Source organism: Lepus europaeus, chromosome 1 (genome assembly GCF_033115175.1).
Source record: "Lepus europaeus isolate LE1 chromosome 1, mLepTim1.pri, whole genome shotgun sequence".
NCBI classification, from domain to species: domain Eukaryota; kingdom Metazoa; phylum Chordata; class Mammalia; order Lagomorpha; family Leporidae; genus Lepus; species Lepus europaeus.
This window is the reverse complement of record NC_084827.1, coordinates 172183679-172208027: the sequence shown is the minus strand read 5'-3', so window position 1 is coordinate 172208027 and position 24349 is coordinate 172183679. Positions and strand designations below refer to the sequence as shown.

General features: G+C 40.0%; 1 protein-coding gene across 1 annotated transcript in view; it reads right to left on the bottom strand.

Annotated features, from left to right (window-relative positions):
• Positions 1–2383: 2383 nt before the first annotated feature.
• COL4A3 (collagen type IV alpha 3 chain) overlaps positions 2384–24349 on the bottom strand; it is a 146663-nt gene continuing 124697 nt past the window's right edge. Inside the window, exons 42-52 of the mRNA XM_062197363.1 lie at positions 22308–22493; positions 21682–21812; positions 17694–17766; positions 14476–14547; positions 14264–14389; positions 13019–13117; positions 7126–7338; positions 6328–6505; positions 6087–6201; positions 4360–4532; positions 2384–3491 (exon numbers count right to left, since the gene is read on the bottom strand). Of these exons, the coding sequence (XP_062053347.1) occupies positions 3407–3491; positions 4360–4532; positions 6087–6201; positions 6328–6505; positions 7126–7338; positions 13019–13117; positions 14264–14389; positions 14476–14547; positions 17694–17766; positions 21682–21812; positions 22308–22493 (1451 nt within the window). The 3' untranslated portion in view covers positions 2384–3406. The remainder of the gene's footprint in view (positions 3492–4359; positions 4533–6086; positions 6202–6327; positions 6506–7125; positions 7339–13018; positions 13118–14263; positions 14390–14475; positions 14548–17693; positions 17767–21681; positions 21813–22307; positions 22494–24349) is intronic.

The following is a 24349-nucleotide window of genomic DNA, read 5'->3' as shown; positions in this document are numbered from 1 at the left end:
GTACTAAGTTAAAAAAAAAAAATTGTGACAAAACTGCATGATTCTGGGCTGGCGCCATGGCTCACTTGGTTAATCCTCTGCCTGCGGCGCCAGCATCCCATATGGGCACCGGGTTCTAGTCCCGGTTGCTCCTCTTCCACTCCAGCTCTCTGCTGTGGCTCGGGAAGGCAGTGGAGGATGGTCCAACTGTTTGGGCCCCTGTACCTGCATGGGAGACCAGGAAGAAGCACCTGGCTCCTGGCTTCAGATTGGTGCAGCGCCAGCCGTGGTGGCCATTTGGGGAGTGAACCAATGGAAGGAAGACCTTTCTGTCTTTCTCTCACTGTCAAATAAATAAATTAAAAAAAATAAACTGCGTGATTCTATCCCTTTTTTTGTTTAAAATTGTATGCATAGGAAAAAAAGTCTGAAAGGGTATATACCTTAATTTAATAGTTATTTTGGATGAAGATAAGGGTTAGAGCATGGCGACTTTTTACTTTATGACTTCTTTATTATTGTGAATAGCTATTACTTTAATAATTCAAAAAGTTTTCATTTTCATTTTGAAAAAAAAGACCAGATACATTTTTTCAGTTTTATTCTTAGATAATGCAATAAAATAATCTTAGCTATAATTACAGACATATTAGTACATTACAATGTTGTAATTTTGTCAGATGATAACATAAAATATTCAATATTTTAAATATTATTTCACTTGGTTATAGAGTAATATTAAATTAAACTTAGTAAGTTACATTTGATACATAGAAAAATCTTTGTAAATTAACAATAAAATTAAATTTTAAGCTTTAATATTTTCATAAATAAGTTACTTAATAATGTTTATTTTGCTGAAAGATAGACCTCTGAGGAATTGGTTATTTTAGCACACTGTGAAATTTCAAAGTTGAAGCCCCAGATTTAAAATAAAAGAATTATTTTATCTATGAAGTTAAATCTTCCTAACTTTGTGAACTACTCATAAGTATCTGGAAAGAAATGCAAATGAGCTATGTTTTAATGTTCAGTCTTAGAAGGGTGACTGCACAACTATTTATATGGCTTCATTGGAATTTAAGGTTCTAGTATCACTGCCTTCCTTGGAAGTTAAATACTGATAATGAGGGCCAAAAGACACGAAGGCTTGGGGACGAGCAGAGGCCAGTCATTTGGCATTAGCACCAACCTAGGGCTTTTACTTCGTGGTAAAAATTAGTCATCTGTGACTCTGACTTTAAAAAATCAAGAATGGAGCAAATATAGCTAGTTTCTTGAGTGTTTGCCTACAGCAATTTTTCTTACTCTTCATAGTGCATCAGAATCATTTGGAGGGCCTGTTTCAGCACAAGTTCCTGGGCCCTTTCCCCAAAGTTTCTGATTCTGTAGGCCTGCAGTAGGCCCTGGGATTGGCATTTGTGCCCAGTTCCCAGATGCTGCTAACGCTGCTGGTCCAGGGACACACTTTGAGAACTACTTGTCTATGAGTGTTTTTGGAGCTCTGCTAGCTCTCTATGGTGCCGTCTACAGGAACAGTCCTATGGAACAGTAGGATGCCGTTTCAGCAGAAAAATCTCAATATTAGGAGAATGTAAGCACATAATCTAAATAAAATGTGGCACACCCTTGTTTAGATGTTGAAACATTTTGGCAGCAGTCACATAAGCAATGGAAGATATGAATCATGGCCACAGTTGTTACTCTCCTCTGGGGCCACGTTTTCACTTACAAAGCAACTGAGGTTGAAATAGTAGCCTGAATTTAAATATCAGCACCACGAAGTCCACCTGAGTGGATGCAGAAGCATCTTCAAAGCTCTGTTTCAAGATGCCTGATGTATAACTCATTACATAGTGCTACTATCAAGTATAAGTGGTTTTTAATGTTTTGGAGATCTTTACTAGTATCATTCATACTGTGGTTTCTGTGATGCCTGAGGAGTTACTAGATGTCCTGGGCTTTCCCTGGGCATTGATCATATTTGTAAGCCTGTAATCAGATCTGATGAATTATCTGACAAAATATAATTACAGGGAAAAAGAGAAAAGGGGAGAGGTAGAGCAGCTTAAACTTGTGGAATTCTTAACAGAAGCGGTGTGATCTTTTTTCAGATACTAGATGAGAAACAAGTCTCTCTCTCTCTTTTTTCCTCTTAGTGTCTCTGTAATTTACTATAATGCTTGGGACTTGGGTTGATTCTGAATAAAATGTCTAAGTTGAATTAAGTAGCCTTAGGAATGTATCTAGACACTGAAAAGCAAGTTTTAAGAATACAGCTACCAATTTATAAAATTTGCACATTAAGACTTTTACACAGTGGACTCTTTCAATTTGATTTGTAAATATATATATGTATATATATATATGAAAACTTTTTTTTTACAAAGGAAGCATTAGAGCACTAGTTTTTATCCCTAACAAAGGAATAAATTTGTAAAACCCAGAGTAACGAAATATTTAGAGTTGAGAAAAAATGTTCTGAATCTGATAAACCAACATATTGCACATTCATTCATGGATTATTGAACTACTGTGGTCAATTATATAAGGGATACAGTAACATTTATAGGGATGGAGATAAAGTGCACATCTAATAAGTAGTGCCCTTGTTATTTGTATGGGTGTATTCAAAAAGAGAAAAGCTAAGTGAATTTTGGAGTACATCTGTAATAAAAATTGATTAAAATTAATTCCTTAGGGCTAAAGATTTCCATCTGCTTTGAATACAAGCAGACTGTATGAAGTGAACCCACTGAACAACAAAAATCTTCAAAGAGACACATAATAAAAAAACATAGTATTTCTAAGGCTATTGTGGTTCCATACAAGGAACCCCCTTTTGCCCTTGTCTTGGGTATATTTGAAAGAGCCTGGGAAAATGCATGGACCTCAATTCAATTCTGTGTTCCCTCAAGCCTCACGGTACCCAACAGGTCTGAAAGTCAGCTCCAATCATGATGCCACAGTAGTCCCCATGCCCCCATCTCCTTCTCTGTGCACGTCTAAAGGTCCAGGAAGGCAGAGATGGAGCAGTGTGTGACTGATTTAGCCTCACTGAATCTCAAAAACTGGAATAGAAGAGAACAAATGTTGGGAATTCAGTGGGCCAAATATCTCAACTTGTAACATCCAATTTTTAGACATACTCTATTTAGACAGCGCCTTGGATATGAGTGGAATATACTTTCAGGCTGTTTTGTAGAAAGTTCTTGCTTTGCCATGGGGAACATTGGAATAGCACAAATTTAGAGACCAAGATCACATAACTACCTTAAAAGAAATGCTTTGTTGAATGGGGAAACAAATGGAAATTGTCATACAGCAGTATTGTTTGGTTAGAGTAAAATGCCTAAGTAAACGCCTGGTCTGAGTCATTACTTTGTTACTTAGGATGAAAAGTAGCAGATCCATTTTCTTGAGTTCTTCAGTGTCTTTTCTTCATGCACACCTGACAGCGACTTATTATTTTTTCTAACTCCCCAGCTTTCACAGTAGATGGAATAGGTTTTCTGAAATAAAAGCAAAACAAAAAAAAATCATTGATTTGTATATAAAAAGGGAACACTTGCTGGGCTTGAGTTGCTTTAGTGAACATTGTAGCTATTCTAAATTTTATTACAGGAACATCTTCCTTTATGGTAGACATGCATTTCCAACATTTAATAATTTCAGTAGCACTAAGAATCAGGCCTTGATGCAAACTTACAGATCATCTTTTTTTTTAAATTAGTTATTTGTTTTTGTTTGTTTGAAAGGCAGAAAGAGACATAAAGAGAGAGAGAGAGAGCCTGTCTGCTAATTTACTCCCTAAATGCCCACAATAGCCAGGGCTGAGTGGGTCTCCCACATGGGTGGCAGAGACCCAAGTCATCAGGTTATCAGCTGCCTACCAGGCTGAGCATTAGCAGGAAGCTGGGATTGGAAGTGGAGCTGATTTCTCTAGTATGGGATGTGGGCATCTCCAAGCAGCATCTCAACTCCTGAGCCAAACGCTCATCCACAGCTCATCTATTTTTTCCCCTCAAGAAAACTACTCTCATCCCTTAAATAACCTGTATTATCTGTAAGTCTTCCAATATAGTGAATTGAGATTAGCAGATCATTTAGTTGTCTTTTTCAATAATTTATTATGAACTCATATATAAATATTATGTATTTTAGTGTTACAAAAATAACATTTTGTCTTTATTGATACTATCATACAAAACTGGTTACTTGTTGACTCAAGAACACTTCTAAACTGGGAGTGCCAAGCTAAACAGGGTAAGGGATGGGGATTTAAATGTGAGTACATTAACACATAGGTAAAGAAAAACTAATACAGGCAACTTTAAATAGCTCTGTGATTCAGTCATCAGAGGGAGCTTGAATAGTTACCTGAACATTCTTTGTGGGTTTAATGAAGCCAGCCAGAAACTGTAGGAATTTGAATAGTAGTTGCATGTTCCTCTTCCATGACATTCTATAAACGGATTGGCTCGGAATTCTTCCAAGCAGGAGCCAGGGGATGCCAGTGCTTGCCCAGCGCCCTCTGAACCTGCACTTGTGAACTAAAACACAAGAAATATCTGAATAAAAATTCTGTCCATCAGTGTTCAAAATGTTCAACTCTGGACTTTTTTTTTTTTCTTTTGTGGGGGGAGGGTAAAATAAGACACCAAGAAAAGACAACAAAACCACGAAGTATGAATTAACTTTTTGCATTTTATCCAGAATTTTCAATCCTCAGGTATCTTCCAGGTTGAGAAATAGTCACCAAAAAGAAAGTGAAAGCTGTAGCTTCTGCCTGAGAGGCCCTTTCCCCCAGGTCTGACTGGCACTTTCTTATCCTTTTAGCACCTGCTTACGTGAAACCTCAGAAAAGCTTTTCTGGACCTTATCCTGGGCACATCCTCTCACCTTATCTTGCCTTATTTCCATCATAGTACCTATAGTCATCTGAACTTTTGTTATTATTATCATTACTGTCTTCTTGCTTATTGTCTTTAGTCTTCCCCCATTAGGGTACAAAATCCATGAGAGCAGAAACTTTGGCTCCTGGTATTGTTAGAGCCCAGAACAGTCATGGCACATGGTAGGTGTTCAATAAGTAATTGTTAAATTAATGATTGAATGAATGGAAGACTGTGACTAAAGAATGGGAATGAATGTATTACAAATGATGCTTTACAGACTATGAATAACCACATATGTGCAGCTATCAGCATTGCAGATGGTCAGGACATCTGGGAGAGCCCTCTAAAATGCTATTTCTCTTCATTTTCATCTTAATGTGAATGTCAAAGTGGCACAGTGTAAGTAGACAAAGATTTTGGAGCAAAGCTGTGTTCAAACCCAGCTTTACCATTAATATTTGTGAGACCTTAGAGGAATTATAGCATTCTTATTTGTAAAACTATAGATGACAGAATCTACCTTTTAGGGTTTTCCTAAGGATTACAGAGAATGTATATAAAGGAGCTGCTATATTTGTAAGACAGGCATTCTATCATCAATAAATTCACCTCAGGGTTATGATTTAGAATTTGTAGATAATCTCTTTTTGAGAAGTCTATTATTTTTAAAAAAGTGCTTCATTATTTACCAAAAGCAATTGAAAGTTTAAAAAGGCATGCTTTGGGGCCGGTGCTGTGGTGTAGCAGGTAAAGTGCAGTGCCAGCATCACATAAGGGTTCCGGTTCTAGTCCTGGCTGCCTCTCTTCCAATCCAGCTCTCTGATATGGCCTGGGAAAGCAGTAGAAGATGGCCCAAGCCCCTGGGCCCCTGCACCCACGTGGGAGACCTGGAGGAGGTTCCTGGCTCCTGGCTTCAGATCAGCGCAGCTGTGATCATTGTGGCCAATTGGGGAGTGAACCAGCGGATAGAAGACCTCTCTCACTCTCTGCCTCTGCTTCTCCTTCTCTCTCTATGTAACTCCAACTTTCAAACAAATATATACATCTTTATTTTAAAAAAAAGCATGTTTTCAGATTTCCAAGCAAATGTCCATGACATATCGTGCACCTGACATCAGGTAGCACCAATCTCAGGATCTGTATTTTATTCTGTACAATGTAAGATTCTACAGATAACCTTTACTATAAATTCCCTGTTTCTTTTCTTACCATGATGAAAGAAAATCCTTTCCAGAGAGAAATCCAGCCCTGGGGACAGGGGGGAACATCAGTGCTTTGACTGTGAATGGCAATGGCAATCGCAGGACCCTCACAGACGGTGCACCTGCAATGTGACAGAAGACCATGGTGGCAGTGCTGCTTTCTGTATCTTGATGTGCTGGCTTAGTTTCCAGTACAAGTGAAGTGACTCACTCAGTCCCATTGCAAAACCAAGGGATTGGATTTTTACCTGCTAATGTAAGGCTCGAGGGCCTTGCCAGTAATTGGAGCCATGTCCATTGGCATCAGAGCTGGTGTTGACAGCCAGTATGAATAATCGTTTCGAGATGCAAAATTACAGACATCATTGATGTTACAGAATAAGAAAGGCATTGTGGTAAATCTCTGAAGGCAGCTGCCAAGAGTTCCTAGTAAAACAGACTGAGTATTACTTTAGTCAATACAATAGTCAAAACTATTTTGAGTATCATTACTAGATAGAGGCTAAGTAAAACATAATCCATGGCAAAACTGGTCGAAGAAGAAACAAAGGAAGTAATGGCAAATTGTGGTATTGAGAAGTTTTAGTACTGATAGAAATAGAAGATGCAACTGGCAAACAAACCTTCCTTCCTCCACCCTTAATATCTCCTGTCATTCTTTCTTTTCAGTCTAGAATTGGGGATGGTATAGTTTGGTTAGGACAATGTCTTTGCGTCAAAGTATTCCCAGTTATTCATAGGTTCATCATAGCTAATAACTAGATAAAGCTATAGAAAAGATGTTACTTTGGGATTTAAAAATCAGACAGGTGGTTTAAATGAAAATTACTGTGTTGAACAGGATGAGCTTGGCTTCCTCCAGTGTTTTACATTCCAAAATGAAAACTAGATGTTAGGTCAATGCTGTTTTATTTGCTGTCTCTAGAACGTGCAAGAGGACACTTAAGGCTGTTTGCACTTAACTTCAGAGGGAATCACCTTACGATATGAAAATTTACAAGCTGTGTATGGAACAAAAGGACTGGATACTAAGATTGGGACATTACCAAGGTCTTGTCCATGGGCTTGTTCATTTCCTTGTACAAAAAGAAGAGAAAACCCACTGTAGAGGGGCTCTGTCCCTTCTGGACAGGATGGAATGGCTGTTGTCTGACTGTGTCGGGTGAAGACAAAACCTCTCATTGTTGTTCCAGGTGCAGGTGGCCCAGTGTCTCCAGGCTTTCCCTTCATACCTGGCAAGCCTTCTGACCCAGGTGGTCCTTGAAAAACACAATATGAATGTCAACACAAAAACAAACTCAAACTTGTTTTCCAAAATTTGATTAATTAACTGATTAAATGCTTTTATATTTGTGTTGGACCCCAAATATGGAGAGAAATTCCACAGATAATTTGTAAAAGGGACATACAATATAGTATTATTAAATATTAACCATCTTACCACATAGTGTCTCTGGAAACATTTGTGTATGTCTTATCATGAATTTTTTGACATCAGATTTTCTCTATGATGCTTAGCACAATGGCCTGCTAGTAGGTCTTTTGGTATGTCTTTTACAAACAAATGAATGTATCCTCTCACAATGTGGGGGGAAAGAAATCAACTCAAATGTCTACAACTTGGATATTTATTTAAGGAGATGCTAAAAAATTAATGATGTTTGAGAAGCCTGATTTACTATAGTAAAAAGCATTGTAAGCAACTTTAAAGATGTATACATCAAGAAACTTTTTTGATCAATTAGTAAGGCAAATATGATAGAAAAGACCTTTTTTTTTTTTCTGTGAGTTAGTTTCTTTTATTCATTTGTGTTACAAAGTAAGTGATTTTTTATGAGTGTGCCTTGTGTTTTCTTTGCAGTTGGAGTGGGCTAACCTACTAAACCTTTACTAAATAAGGACCATTGAATGATCCTTTCTCCACTTTTCCCCAGCCTTCTCTCCTCTTTTTTGTCAAGTTACTATTATTTACGACAGCCCAATCTATTTCCACTGCCACCACACCCTAACCAACACCCAAACTGATTTGGGCAACTGGTCATTGCCTAAGGAGATGAAGAGAGAGGGGAGACTGTTTCCTCACAGCATCAAGGAAGATACTGTTGACCCCAAACAATAATTCCATGGGAATCACGTCACAATTCAGTCCTCACTCAGAAGTCGGTATTTTTCACAAAGATTTGTACAAGCCTCAATATTTTTTTTCATTCTCTGAATTATTCTGACTCCTGTATTCTCCAGGCACTTTGATATGTTCTTTGAAATCACATTTGAAGCCACATTCAAAATTTCCAGTCTCATGTTTACTTGAAAAATCCTTAATTCCCTTGGTTTTAATAGATAAGGAAGACATACATTCTTCACTTTCCACACTCCTACCCTCATTCACAGTGGCTAGAACTGACCCCAAGGAAAAGATGCCTCTAAAAGTCTGTTTACAGGAATTGTAAATTGCTTCACTGAGCAGGACAGAAATGGGAAGCAAGCACGTGTGTTCTATCCAAGACTATTCAACATCTCCAAGAATGAGACCAAGGCCATCAGGTTGTGCCAATGCAATCTGACTCTTAGATCTTTTTATTATTCTTATGAGGCTCCCATAGCACTGAACTGACTAGTAGAGTAGTCAACCTTATCTGTGCAGGATACATTCTATCCACTGTGGATGGAACTGTAGATAGCCTACAACCATAGAAAGTACTGAACCCTATATAAACTGTTTTTCCCCTACATATACGTATCTGTGATAAAGTATAATTTATACATTAGGCATAGTAAGATATTAACAGTAACTAATAATAAACTAGAAGAATTCTAACAGCATATTATAGTTAAAATAGCTAAAAATTAGATGAATGTGATCTCTGACTGTCAAAGTGTCTTACTGTACTATACTTAACTTTCTTTTTGTGGAAATGAGACTATACTTAAAAGAAGCACATTATGGCTTCTCTCTGGTATATTTGAATTGTCAGTAGCACTGCTTTTGTGTTTGTCATTATTAAGCAAAATAAGTGTTACTTGAACCTAAGCACTATAATATATCTGTTGATTTGATAAGCAAGATGTTACTAAGTAACTGGCAGGTGTAGTGTATAGTGTGGCTATGCAGGACAGACGATGATTCACATCTCAGGGAGGATGGAGCAGGGTGTTGAAAGATTTCATTACACAACTCAGCATGCCATTTAAAACTTATGAACTATTTATTCCTGGAATTTTCCACAATATTTTTGGGCTACAGTTGACCAATGATAACTGAAATCCTAGAAAACTAAAGTGCACTGCAGGCATTTGGCAAAGTGCTTAAGACTGGTTTGAATCCCACCTCTGCTTCTAATTCCAGCTTCCAGTTACCAGTTAATGTACACCCTGGGAGGCAGCAGGTAAATGGTTCAAGTGATAGGATTCCTGTAACCTGCATGGGAGACCTAGATTTTGTTCTTGGCTCCAGGCTTAGTCCCTTCTCTGTTCTGAGCATTGTGGGCATTTGCAGAGTAAACCAAGGGATGGGAGCTATCTTTCCATGTCTGTCTGTGTCTGCTTTCTGCTTCTCAAGAAATAGAAAGAAAAAAGCCATGTGGTTCCTAAATGAAATGATATAAATTAAAAAACTAAAAAGAAACCATAGATAATGGGGACTGACACAGTTCTCAACATAATTTGTATTATAGTGCCCTTGCTCTTGCTGTTTTCTCCTTCTGAAACCCAGCCTTGGTCATCAAAGTTTTAAAATTAGTAGAATTAAGAAGGATTTTTTACTTTACTACTTTGGGAAAAAAAGAGACCTTGATTTGTTCTTTGAAATTAAAAATAAGCTACATTCAAATCCTTTAAAATTCCATGTCTTACTTAAAAAGTTCAAAATTGCCATTAACAGATAGGAAACACACACACATTTCTTCACTCTTAAAGAAAGGTGAGTGCTAAAGAATACTCAATTATGTACTCATGATAATACTGAACTGTAATAATGTTGTTCATATAATTATTATTAGCATCATATTGAATTTTAAAATGTTTCTCTAGATTAACAGTTTTATTATGGTAGATCTGAGCATATATATGACAATAGTGTAGAAATCAAATTTATAATATTTCCCTTACTTCCCTAAAACCAGCAATCTTAAGAATAGAAGATTTAGAGATGTATGTACTTTCCAGAAATATATTTTAAAAATTTTTCAGAAGTTAGATTCTGATCTAGATGTCAGGCTGACATATGTAGCTTATTTTCAGAATAAAATATTCTATTAAAAGATCCCTTTTCAGGACCCACACATGAACTGTTGCGTTGTATTCAAGAATGGCATAGTTACAAGATAGCTTTCCTAAATAAGAACACTAAGTTGTTCCTCCATCATGTTAAGATAATGTTTTTCCACTGGATTTCCATGTGCAGAAGCATGAAGCAAGACCCCTACCTTACACCTTACACAAAAATCCACTCAACATGGATTAAAGATCTAAATATACAACCCGACACCATCAAATTATTAGAGAACATTGGAGAAACCCTGCCAGATATAGGCACAGGTAAAGACTTCTTGGAAAAGACCCCAGAGGCACAGGCAGTCAAAGCCAAAATTAACAATTGGGATTACATCAAATTGAGAAGTTTCTGTACAGCAAAAGAAACAGTCAGGAAAGTGAAGAGGCAACCAACAGAATGGGAAAAAATATTTGCAAACTATGCAACAGATAAAGGATTAATAACCAGAATCTACAAAGAGATCAAGAAACTCCACCACAACAAAACAACCAACCCACTTAAGAGATGGGCCAAGGACCTCAATAGACATTTTTCAAAAGAGGAAATCCAAATGGCCAACAGACACATGAAAAAATGTTCAGGATCACTAGCCATGAGGGAAATGCAAATCAAAACCACAATGAGGTTTCACCTCACCCCGGTGAGAATGGCTCACATACTGAAATCTACCAACAACAGATGCTGGAGAGGATGTGGGGACAAAGGGACACTAACCCACTGTTGGTGGGAATGCAAACTGGTTAAGCCACTATGGAAGTCAGTTTGGAGATTCCTCAGAAACCTGAATATAACCCTACCATACAACCTAGCCATCCCACTCCTTGGAATTTACCCAAGGGAAATTAAATTGGCAAATAAAAGAGCTGTCTGCACCTTAATGTTTATTACAGCTCAATTCACAATAGCCAAGACCTGGAACCAACCCAAATGCCCATCAACAGTAGACTGGAAAAGAAATTATGGGATATGTACTCTGTAGAATACTACACAGCAGTAAGAAATAATGAAATCTGGTCATTTGCAAAAAAATGGAGGAATCTGGAAAACATCATGCTGAGTGAATTAAGCCAGTCCCAAAGGGACAAATATCATATGTTCTCCCTGATCAGTGACAACTAACTGAGCACCAAAAAGGAAACCTGTTGAAGTGAAATGGACACTATGAAAAACAGTGACTTGATCAGCCCTTGTCCTGACTGTTGATGAACAACTTAATACTTTATCCCTTTTAGCATTTTTCTTTTTTGTTCTACTTATTACTATTGGTTGAACTCTTTAATTAACACACAATTATTCTTAGGTGTTTAAATTTAACTGAAAAGTGATCCCTGTTAAATATAAGAGTGGGAATAAGAGAGGGAGGAGATGTACAATTTGGGACATGCTCAGCTGACTTGCCCCAAACGGTAGAGTTAGAAATGTGCCAGGGGATTCCAATTCAATCCCATCAAAGTGGCATGTACCAATGCCATCTAACTAGTCAAAATGATCATTTTCAGTTCACAATTGATCATAATGATAGGATTAAGAGTCAAAGGAATCACATAAACAAGACTAGTGTCTGCTAATACTAACTGATAGAATAAAAAAGGGAGAGAACGATCCAACATGGGAAGCGGGATACACAGTAGACTCATAGAATGGCGGATGTCCTAAACAGCACTCTGGCCTCAGAATCAGCCCTTAATGCATTCAGATCTGGCTAAAAAGCCCATGAGAGTATTTTAGGCATGGAAAGCCAAGAAAGATCTTCGGAGTGACATTCCAGTGGAAAGAATGGGCCATCAAAGAAGGAGGTACCTTTCTCTGAAGGGAGGAGAGAACTTCCACTTTGACTATGACCTTGTCTAAATCAGACTGGAGTTGGCAAACTCAAAAGGCTTCCATAGCCTTGGCAACTCATGACAAGAGCCTCGGGTGATTACTGATGCCATAAACAAGAGTGTCAATTGTTAAATCAACAACAGGAGTCACTATGCACCCACTCTCCATGTAGGATCTCTGTCTTTAATTTGTTGTACTATGTGAATTAACGGTATAGCTAGTACTCAAAAGTACTTTACACTTTGTGTTTCTGTGTGGGTGCAAACTGTTGAAGTCTTTACTTAATATATACTAAATTGATCTTCTGTATATAAAGATAATTAAAAACGAATCTTGATGTGAATGGGATGGGAGAGGAAGCAAGAGATGGGAGGGTTGCGGGTGGGGGGGAATTATGGGGGGGGGAAGTCACTGTAATCTAAAAGCTGTACTTTGGAAATTTATATTTATTAAATAAAAGTTTAAAAAGATAATGTTTTTCTAATTATGGGTTTAGGTAACCTCTCCTATAAGTAGTTACTAAATAACAACTCCTATAAGTAATTGGCTCTCCTGAAAATAGAAAACCCACTACAACTTTATTAGTTCTACTTTTCTTCAAACTACATTGTGCATTAGGTTGAAATTGGGAGTGTATCTGCCTAGGGAAGAGGTAGGAAGAATCATGTGTTCAGTGATTCTCAGTTTTCCGTCTTCTTCCAAATGAACATTTGGTCCCTTGCTTTTGATCTAATCTAAGCAACACAAACCGAAAGCCTTGGTTCTCCAGCAGTCACACAAACAAGACCACTCTGTATGGAAACAGCGCTCCTCCAGGTGGAAGCACTGGCCGAATTGTTTACCTTGCTCTCCTTTAGAACCTTTGTTGCCTTTTTCTCCAGCTGGTCCAGGAATTCCTGGTTTCCCATCCTTGCCAGGTTTCCCTTTTGGCCCACAAGGTCCTAGGCAAAAACCAACAGTGCATTGCATTTCATCACAATAGGATAGAGGTAAGGTGGCTGACCATCCCAGTTAGCCTGGGACTTTTCCTGCACTCCAGGAAGCTCCTCAGTGGTGGGCAAGCTGGAATGATGGTTGGTTACCCAACTTTACTAAGAAAGGCGTTTGGTGTAGTAGTTAACATGCCACTTGGTATGCCCGCATCCCATGTTGGAGTGGCTGGGTTTGAGTCCTGGCTGCACTCTTTATGCCATCTTCTTGCTAATGTGCACACTGGGAGGCAGCAGTTATGGCTCAAGTATTGGGTCCATATCACCTATTTGGGAAACCAGGTTGAGTTCCTAGCTTTTGGTTTTGTCATGGCCCAGCCCTGGCTGTGTGGGTATTTGGGGAGTGAACTAGCAGATGGGGAATTGCTCTCTTTCTCTTTCTGCATTTCAAATAAATAAAGTAAATAAAGATAAATAAATAAAAATTTAAAAATGAAAAGACTCTTAAAAATCAACCATGGGTATGTGAAATACAACAATTTAAAATTATGTTGCCATTTTAATTTATGTTCTTCCAGAATTCATTATGCCCATGCATCGACCAAACATAAATAATATCTCTCTCATCTCCCAGGTGATTCAGACACTTACTAGAGCATAATACTTCCAATCAGAAATGTACTACAATATGGTAGGACTATACAAAGGGGTTAGTTCAGTTTTCAAACACCAATATTTTGAAAGGATTTCGAAATCATTTTCTCTAACACTTAGCTGTACAAAGTGTTAGTCAAGTATGAATTCACAGAACCCAGGCATGTTCAGACCAATCATTTAGAAACTGTCAGAGTTCCAGGACTGACAGTTTTCTAGGGAGATAGATATAATATCTTAACCTTAATAAAAACAAAAAATGGAACATAGTACCTTATACTGTATTTACTTAAGTTTGTGCTATGTATAATACTTCAGTAGATACCAGAGACTTGATTGTCAAGAGGTAAAATTAGTTCAATCCCAAACTATTGTAAGAAAAACAACCACCCTGTAATGTTTATTATTTTCCATGAAATTGTATCATTTGCTTTCAAAGCTCTTTACAGGTATTTTGGCTCAATGACTTGCTGGTGAACCAAATCAATACTGCCAGTCTCACACCTGGGCTTCCTGGTGGCCCTGGTGGGCCAGGTTCTCCTTGCATCCCTGGTTCTCCAGGTGGGCCAGGTGGCCCCGGACTTCCTGGGAGGGAGATGATCTTAAGGATGCCAGGGTCTCCACGTACACCTATTGACACAAACATAAGAAGAAGGCTTCATTGATGAATTACTATCCATTCTTCATGCAGAATAGTAGTAAGGAGATACATTTACCAGGTGGTCCTTTTGGCCCAGTTGGCCCTGGTGGTCCAATTGGTCCTGGGTATCCTGGATTACCCTTCTCTCCTTAAAAAAAAAAAAAAAAAAGGCAATGTGATTCCATCTGGAACAGTGGGTTTCTTAGCTCTGTTGGTTGATAGTGATCTCTAATGATAAAGGAAGTTATGATTGGAGGTTATGCTACATTGGTTCTATGGCAGTGGCTACAACCAAATTATATTCATGTGGGATCTAGCATTTCATTTGGACCCAATCAATCCTGTTTAATCAGCCTCTAAATAAATATACTCCAAAAGTAGGCATTAAGAGGTTGTATTTGGGGCCTGGTGCCATGGCTCACTAGGTTAATCCTCCGCCTGCGGCACCGGCATCCCATATGGGTGCTGGGTTCTAGTCCCGGCTGCTCCTCTTCCAGTCCAGCTCTCTGCTATGGCCTGGGAAGGCAGTGGAGGATGGCCCAAGTGCATGGGCCCCTGCACCCGCATGGGAGACCAGGAAAAAGCACCTGGCTCCTGGCTTCAGATCGGCACAGTGCCAGCTGTGGTGGCCATTTGGGGGGTGAACCAATGGAAGGAAGACCTTTCTCTCTGTCTCTCTCTCTCACTGTCTGTAACTCTACCTGTCAAATAAATAAATAAATAAAATCTTTAAAAAATAAAAGTAGAGTATGTACAAAGTATTTGAGTATATTTAAAAAAAAAAGAGGTTGTATTTAGCATTGAAAGGGAAGGAGGATTCCTAAGAGTTCACTTTCTGAATTAAAAAAGCAATTTAAATTTAATATTAAAGATTATTTTAACACTGTTGTGAATTTTTGCTGCTTGACTGCCAGTGTTATCTGTATCCCTCTCAGCTTTATCTCTAGCTTTATCTATAGCATATAGCTCCATGTCAGGAGCTTCCAGGAACTCATCGAGGACATTTGCTATGTTGTGTACAAACTACCAAGATTGCTTTTCTAAGCGTACTCTTTTACTTCTGTAATAAAAGATTACCAATAGACATCTATTTGCAGAAATAACTCCTTTTTAATGAATCTCAAAGGGACCAGTGTTGTGGTATAGCATATTAAGCCTCCACCTGCAATGCTGGCTACAGACCCTGCTGTTCCACTTATGATCCAGCTCCCTGCTAGTGCACCTTGGAAAACAGTGGGAGATGGCCCAAGTGCTTGGGCCCCTGCACCCACATGGGAGACATGGCAGAAGCTCTGGGTTCCTGACTTCAGCCTGGCACAGCCCTGGCCATTGCATCATTTGGGAAAGTGAGCCAGCAGCTGGAAGATTCTCTCTCTCTCTCGTTCTCTCTCTCTCTCTCTTTACCTCTGTCTGTAACTTTGCCTTTCAAATAAATAAAAAACAAAAAGAATCTCAAAATAATACAAATATTATCTCTGATTACTTAACAAACATTTAGATACTAACCATGTTATTAAAAGAAGAAATATAGCAAAATAATTATGATATCAACCCTACTTTATAAATTATCCTTTTGATATGAAAACTTGAGGAAGATGTTAGGGTTTATTTCCATGAACATGAAGGTACTTAAAAAATGAAAAATGGAATTTAACGATGTTTATTTTTGCGCAAAAATTTTTAAAATCCAGGCATAGTAAGGGTCTTCAAGAAGTTTATAAAAATATGTATTATGAAGAAATTATGCAAAAATGTTTATACCAAAATAAACTCATCTTTTAATTTCACTTTCATGAGGGTTTTGAAGTACTCTTATGTATACCAGAAGAAGCCTAAATGTTTATCCTTTTGGAGATTAAAAATTTCTAAATAGAGAAGCACAAATAGATCAGTAATATCAGCTGATGATCTTATTCTGAATTTCCAAGAGTAGCTGAATATATTTTATGGATTATTTATTTACTTGAAAGGCAAAATTAGAGAGAGAGAGAGAGAGAGAGATGTTCCATCCACTGGTTCACTCCCCACATGGCCACAATGGCTAGGGTTGGGTCAGGCCAAAACCTGGAACTGCATCTGGGTCTTCCTTGTGAGTGCAGGGGCCCAAGAAGGACTTGGGCCATCTTCTGCTGCTTTCCCAGGCACATTAGCAGGGAGATGAATCAGAAGTGGAGCAGCCAGGACGTGAACTGGCACCCATGTGGGATGCCAACACTGGCAGGTACAGCTTAAACTACTATGCCACAATACTGGCCCTGCAATATAATTTAAAGCTGATTTTAAGACAATACACTTTACCGGCCAAGTGGCATAAAGGTTAAGACACTGGTTAAGATACTTGCATCCCATATCAGAGTGCTTAGGTTGAATCCTGGCTCCTCTCATGATTTCAGCTTCCTACTAATACACACTCTGGGAGGCAGCCATGATGGCTCAAGTACTGGGTCCCTGCCACCTACATGGGAGACAGGAATTGAGTTCCCACTGCGTGCATTTGAAGAGTGAGCCAGCAGATGTGGGGCTCTCTGCCTATCTGCCTGCTGTCTGTCTCTCTGCCACTCAAATAAATAAGTTTTAAAAGAATATCCCTTCTAATTGATTATTTTTCCAAATTTTCTTCAGTGGGGTCTTTATCCAGTTTTCAAAGGTTACGTCTTTTGATTCGGAGGCTTGGGGAGGTGATGGATGTCAGTAATTTTCCATAGGCTGCCTGCCAAGCCACCCAGTGTCTAGTGAGGTTCCTTAGAATCGATTGCTTTGATTTATTGTTAGCTGATTTGTTCTTAAAATGCCAGTAGTTGAGAGCATTGAAGAAGATCTCCCTTAATAAAACCTACCTCACCTTTTCTCAAAACTAGAAAAACTTCCTGCATGAACATGTGGCTTTGTTCACGCTGAATATGCTTTTTATTTAGCATCTCTGTGATAACACATTTCTGGTCATACAAAAGAAATGTGAGGGAAATTAACAAGCCAAGACAATGAGTCACATGTTTAAAACCTTATTAAAGTGATAGCATACTTATATCAGTATCGGTACTCTCAAAGGTACTCACTTTCAACTCTGTTTCTAGCTTTTTCTATAGTTTCCACCTGTAAGTGACAAGTTTTAGTTTTTAAGCCCCATGAGGTTGGAAGCTAGAGAAGTCCTTCCTCGCTCACACTGAGGTCCTGCTTATAATAACCCCAACCATCTGTGGTGACCACAGGGGCTCAGTAATCATTTGTGTGTCCTAAGGTATGAATTACTTGTAATCATATTTGCATGCAAGGGGCAGTGCATAAAGACAGTACCTCTCATGCCTGGAAATCCTCTGAAGCCAGGATCACCTCTGAGCCCTGGAAGACCAGGGGCACCAGGCACTCCCTATATGTCAAATAAAAAGGAAAAGAACCACAGACAAATTTCTTTTTTAATTGTAGCACTCACGGCAGTGTTTTCAAAGCAAATAGGATAAAATATTATGTTGGATGACAATGAACTGAAGTTGAGAGACATAACCTGTGTTTCACCTGTCTTTAACACCTAGATCTTTTCTCAAGTCTGTTATAAGAAAAATAAAATAAATCCTGCCCTTAAACTCAACAGCGAGCATACCTTCTGATACTGGTGTATGTTGTCTTAGTGTTGAATAAAGTGAGATGCTCTGTGTCCTAAATGGAACCACCCAATACTGGGTACCCTTCAGGCACCAGACTGACACCCTGAAAATTATCTGGGTTTTTGACTTTTTAAAAAATGTTTATTTTGTTTATTTGAAAAGCAGTGTTATAGAAAGGAAGAGACATAGTGATGAGAGAGAGAGGGATGGAGATAGAGATTGGCGAGAGAGAGATTGGATGGAGCCCTTGTTGAATCGTAGCACTCAAGCATCAATCTAAGCTGGCAAACACATAAATTACCCATGATCAGAGAGGCTAGAGAAATAACTTGTCCAGGGATGGGGATGTAAAGGAATTTTCAGGATAGAGGTTTTTTTTTTTTTTTTTTTTTTTTTTTTTTTTTGACAGGTAGAGTTATAGACAGTGAGAGAGAGAGACAGAGAGAAAGGTCTTCTGTTGATTCACTCCCCAAATGGCCGCCACAGCCAGAGCTATGCCGATCCGAAGCCAGGAGCCAGGTGCTTCTTCCCGGTCTCCCATGCGGGTGCAGGGGCCCAAACACCTGGGCCATCCTCCACTGCCCTCCCGGGCCACAGCAGAGAGCTGGACTGGAAGAGGAGCAACCAGGACTGGAACCCAGCATCCATATGAGATGCCTGCACTGCAGGCGGAGGATTAACCAAGTGAGCCATGGTGCCAGCCCCAGGATAAAGGTTTTGACAGCCACATTTGGCAAAGAAGCAAGGATCCGAGTGAGGAGGAGCACTTCCTCCTTTGAGGTTCACATTAGTTGCTCTTGTACTCCTGGGATGCTCAAGTGCATACACAGGAGGAAGGAGCAGAAAACAGGGCTTCTTGGAAAAGAACTGCATGTCAAAATATGTGTTATGTCTACTCTCACACAGTCCATTTGAATTGAGACACAGCACTGGTATTCAGAAACAATGAGCTGAAGTTCATGAAAAATACTGAGAACAAAACTGGTCATTGAGCCAGCTGCTTTTAGAGCAAAAAGAACAGGAAGGTACTGTCCTATTGCTTGGATAAGGTGGAATGAGGTACAAAGGGAAGGAGAGGAAACAGACTCACTGGCTTCTGAGATATGGGTTGTTCTCCTGAGAAAGTAACTAGCATGGAGGACCTGGTGCCAGCTCCAGTCCTTAGAAGGGGAGGGAAGGGTCTTGAGAAAGGAGAGAGCCAACTTTGCCAATTTAGAAAAATTATCTTTCAGGGTCAATGCTATGGCGTAGTAGGCTAAGCTTCTGACTGTAGTGCCGGCATCCCGTATGGGTACTGGTTCATGTCCCTGCTGCTCCTCTTCCAATCCAGCTCTCAGCTATGGCCTGGGAAAGCAGTGGAAGATGGACCAAGTGCTTGGGCCCTGACACCTATGTGGGAGACTCAGAAGAAGCTCCTGGCTCCTGCTTTCTGATCAGCTCAGCTATGGCCATTGTGGCCATTTCAGGAGTGAACCTTTGGGGAGTAAAGATCTTTCTCTCTGGCTCGCATTCCCTCTGTCTGTAACTCTACCTCTCAAATAAATAAATAAATCTTAAAAAAAGAGAAAAATTATCTTTCAAGTGCAAACATAGAAGCCTATGACTGTGAAAGTCCCGGAAAATGTAAATGAAAATCACATTTCCGAGCCTGATGTAGGAGGAGTTTAGTTGTGACTAAAGGATTGTTGGCAACTTCCAAAGAATCACAGAAGTCATGAATGACATCTACATACTGGAGATGAGAAAATTTAAAAAAAATTATAAGGTTGATTCTAGAAACCAAATACCAAGAGAGCATATATGATTCCTACAAGAAGCCATGCCAGAGTACCTCGCTGCCTGTCACTGAGAGCCTAGTAGAGGAGGAAGTCTGAGGTACAGCATAGATGTAACTCCCTAGGAATCACTGAAGCACAGGTCTCTCTACTGTGTCTCTGTGGCTGCTGCACTGGGCACCCAGGAAGGCTTTAGAGCTTGGTGCATGGGTAGATCAAAAGGCAGCTCAGTAAGGGACTAATTCCAACCTGGAGAGCAAACACTGGGCACAATGAGCTGCTTGTAAATGTTTCTTACATAAACAATAATGCCGTGCTTCTTCACACAGGCAATCTTCCTGATTTCCACGAACCCTCTAGCCTCCTTGTCAAGTATCCTAATTCCCACCTCGGACTCCAGATACAGAACGTGTGTTGGGTCACTCACATGGGTATCCTCATCTGTTTGCTCTGAAAACTCCTGTCCTCTTGGCCCCTGCTTTTCTTGTTTTCCTAGCTAATGCTTTTGCATCCTTCAAGACTCAGGCCACACACCTTCTTCTCCAGGAGAGAGGTCTCCCGAGCACCTTCCCTCCACAGACTGGATTAAGTGCCCTTTCACAGCCCTCTGCCATTCCTCTGACCACACAGTGTGGCAACGACCTGTCTCCCTCTCTGCCACCCTTCACCGTAGTGTGGGCTCCTGCAGGGAAAGCCCTGTACCTTTTTACTTTCTATCCATCTGGTTTGGGGAAGACACTCAATAATAATTGCTGAACCACACTCATCTGTTCAACAGCTGTTCCCAGTGTTTTATGTAAACAGAGGATCTGGCTTATCAAATATGCTGCTAAGAGAAAGCTAGGGATAGTATCTGTAGGGATCTTAGACTAGGAGCATGGGAACAAGATGACATCTGAGAAAGATACTTGTAAAAGTTCTGCATTTATGGCACAAAGTAACCTCAACAACAAAAAGACAGGAAATAATGGAGAAAACTTAGTAGAAACTCATGAGGACAAAGCACATGGGCTTTCACTGACAATGAGCTCAATGTGTGACAACAGTGTGATGCTGGGGCAGCCAGAGAGCCCAAGTGGAATTACAGGTTAGATTCCTGGTGTGGTGGTCTCCAGACAATAAGAGCTTCTCTCCTTTAGCCACTCACTTCAGAGGTGAGTGCTCACTTCTGTTCATCCTTGGAGCTGCATTTTAAAGGGAGATACTGGCAAACTAGGGTATATTCAGAATGGAGGCATGGTTGATGAGTGGTTAAACTGAATTTGAAAGAATCAGGTAATTATCAGTTAGAAAATAATAGGAAAGAAATGATAGCTATTTACAAACATTGAAAGGTATGTTGAGGGGAGTAAGTCAGACATTATAGAATAGTACAGATCACTCGTATGGCCTATTGCTAGAGGGAAGAAAATGACATTGTCATTTAGAACAATTCTAAACTCACAGCTGCCTTTCGAAGAGTCCATCCTTGAACTGTTCAGATCCTAAACAAGCAAGGTCAGGACTTCTGTAGAGGTGAGTCCCATATAAAGCAAACTTTTAGAGGTGTCCTAGAGGCCAAATATTTCCAATTCTTAAGATTCTTTGATTTCCCAAACTTTCTAGACTCTGTCTTCCTTAGGCGCACTGCACAGTTGCATCACAAAGGAAAAACTGTTGCTGCTGTACATCCAATCCTGTTTTCAGACATTTGTGAACATCAGCCACATGGGCCACTCAACAGATTTACAACAGTGGACTAACACTCGACGATAATAAGTCAATTTTAATAATACTGACAATATATAATATAACATACAACAAATATTAACTATGGCAATATTATATAATAATATTTAGCAATATAACAATATCAATTACATATTAATTATATATAACCATATGAAAGTAATTTTCTTCACTCACCGGATGACCTGGCGGTCCCATGTCTCCTATAGTTCCAGGTGGACCTTTTGGACCAGGGTGGCCTACAAATCCTTTGTCTCCTTTTATGCCTGTTACCTGACTCCCTGGAGGTCCTGGGGGACCAGGTTCACCTGAATTCACAAAGAGCCTATCAGTATTGTCAGTAAGGGAGCCTGGAAGTTTCTATCAGTGATCCACACAAACCAGCTGCAAGCCCTGTGCCTCATCATGACCACTGATGCTCTTTTCTGTGTGGTGAGTGACAGGGTTGTGGCAAAGACAGACTGAGATAATGCCAGGAAGCCCTGGCGCCAGCAGGAACTGCTTCTGCCTGATAAAGGTCTGGGCCTGTGCCTGGGACCTGATGCATAGAAGGAGTCCAGTGAATGCAGATCTCTCTCTTGTAGGAGCATTGACTTGGTATTTACTAAATTTTCAAACAGGCCACTCTGTCTCCACACCAGCAATGGCTGAGTTCAACTCCAAGCCAGGATGGGTGGGTATGGGGAGAAAGGAGAAGGCCAGGGAAAAACAAGCAACAGGAGTAACGTAGGGAGAAGGTTGAGAATCTCAGGGATCAAATAGTATTCTCATTCTTTAATTTTGTGTAAAAGTAAACCCTCTACCTGGGTTTCCCCTTGAGCCGGGTGGGCCTCGATTTCCTTTCTGGCCAGGGATGATTGCGCCAGGCAGGCCTGGTGGCCCTGGGAGTCCTGCTGTGCCTGTGGGTCCTTGAGGCCCTGCATCGCCCATGGACCCTTTCCCGCCAGGCAGGCCGGGCAAGCCGGGAGCTCCCCTGTCTCCTTTGGCCCCTGCAGAGGAGAAGGCTCAGTCAGTTTTGAAAATGTTCCTACAGTTTAATCATGTAGACATTTTTTTTAAGAGGTTGGTAAATGAAATCTAGGTCTACAGGAATTGAGTTCAGGCTCAGCTCACCCTCCAACTAGCCATTTGATATTGGCAAAATCATCTCTCTATTATCCCTCTCTGTTGTCCTATTTTAAAAATGCAGGCAATACCTGTCCTAGTTCAGTTTTTTTTTAAGGTACAGTGAGATAATATGAGTATTTTGATGAAAATTCTGAAGTGTTATGAACGCTGATGTGTTACTTAAATGCAAGCCACAAGTATTAGTATCTGATGAACTTTAATTATAATGACATGATTTAGTTCACCTACAATTCAGTGGTGCATAAAAAGCTAATGTTGGTGGCACTGCTGTGTGCATCTGAAGTAATGTTGGACTAAACCTAGACAAAAAAGCAACAAAGTTGCCACCTTTATCCTGTCCTCTGGGTAATTCTCTCCCATGATGGGACATTTAATCTGGGAGAGACAAACGGGGTGGGAGGTTTGGACTTGCCACAGAAGACCCCAAAGAGGCTATGACTTAATACTAATATTTTTCATTTCAGAAACCTTCAAAGATGCTTTGACATTCATGAAGGAAAAACATTATGTGAATTGAAAACATCTCTTTCTTCTCTCTTCTTTCTCTTTATTATTCCAGAAACAGCAAATGGCAGGGGTGAGGGCGAGGCTGGTGGTTCAGGGGAAGGACTTGGGACATCGTGTGGTAAAGACTTAGAGGGATGAAGAAGATAAGATGGGTGAACACTAAATCTCTAGCCCTGTGTCTACCCACATTGCATGGAAGTGCTCTTTGATCAAAGTGTTGAGATGACCTTAGCTCACATCAGGTTCTGGAGTGTTGTCTTTGAATGGCAATGACGAGAAGTTCAGAGGTGTCTTGGATGGTACATTCCATGCTCATTAACATGATTACTTGTTCTGCAATATGATTTACTTTTAGGGTTTGGGAGAACTAATGAACTCTTCTCTATATTTCTTATCCTAGAGCAATTGAAGCATGTAAGTATTTACCTATGTAATTAGGCTATTGGTTATATTTTGAGGCTTTTTTTAACCTTAGGTATGATCCTTTTTTATCAAAGTTGATTTCCAAATAAATGCTAACATGTTCTTATCCCAAGAGATTTAGTGGTGAGCTTAGCCAATGAATATGAGCCAAAAGAGACTCTCCTTTTGACCACAGTTCTAAAACTAGATCTTGGATCAGGAAAAGGTTTCATGCTTATGAGGGGAAGGAGGGCTTGGGAGACAGGGAAACACTGAGCTCAGTCAGAAAGACACTTGGATCATCAAGAAACAAATGGAGAGGCCAGCGCTGTGGTGTAGCAGGTAAAGCCGCCGCCTGCAAAGCTGGCATCCCATGTGGGCACCGGTTCGAAACCTGGCTTCTGCTCTTCCAATTGAGCTCTCTGCTATGGCCTGGGAAAGTGCAGAGGATGGCCCAAATGCTTGGGTTCCCTGCACCTGCATGGAAGACCCTGAAGAAGCTTCTGGCTCCTGGTTTTGGATTGGCCCAGCTCCAGCCGTTGCAGCCATTTGAGGAGTGAACCAGCAGATGGAAGATTCTCTTTCCCTTTCTTCCCCCACCCCCATGCCTATGCCTATGCCTATGCCTATCCCTCTCTGTAGCTCTGCATCAGGCTAGTCTTTGCTGGTTCCCATCAGGATCAGTAATTACAGGTGTTCACTGGATTGAGACCTCTTCATATATAAAATACTCCTCCCCAGAGGACCCATAGCTGAAAAGGCTCAATAAAAAGGCGTATTTCTTCTGGCAGGTTTCTTGACAAAATGG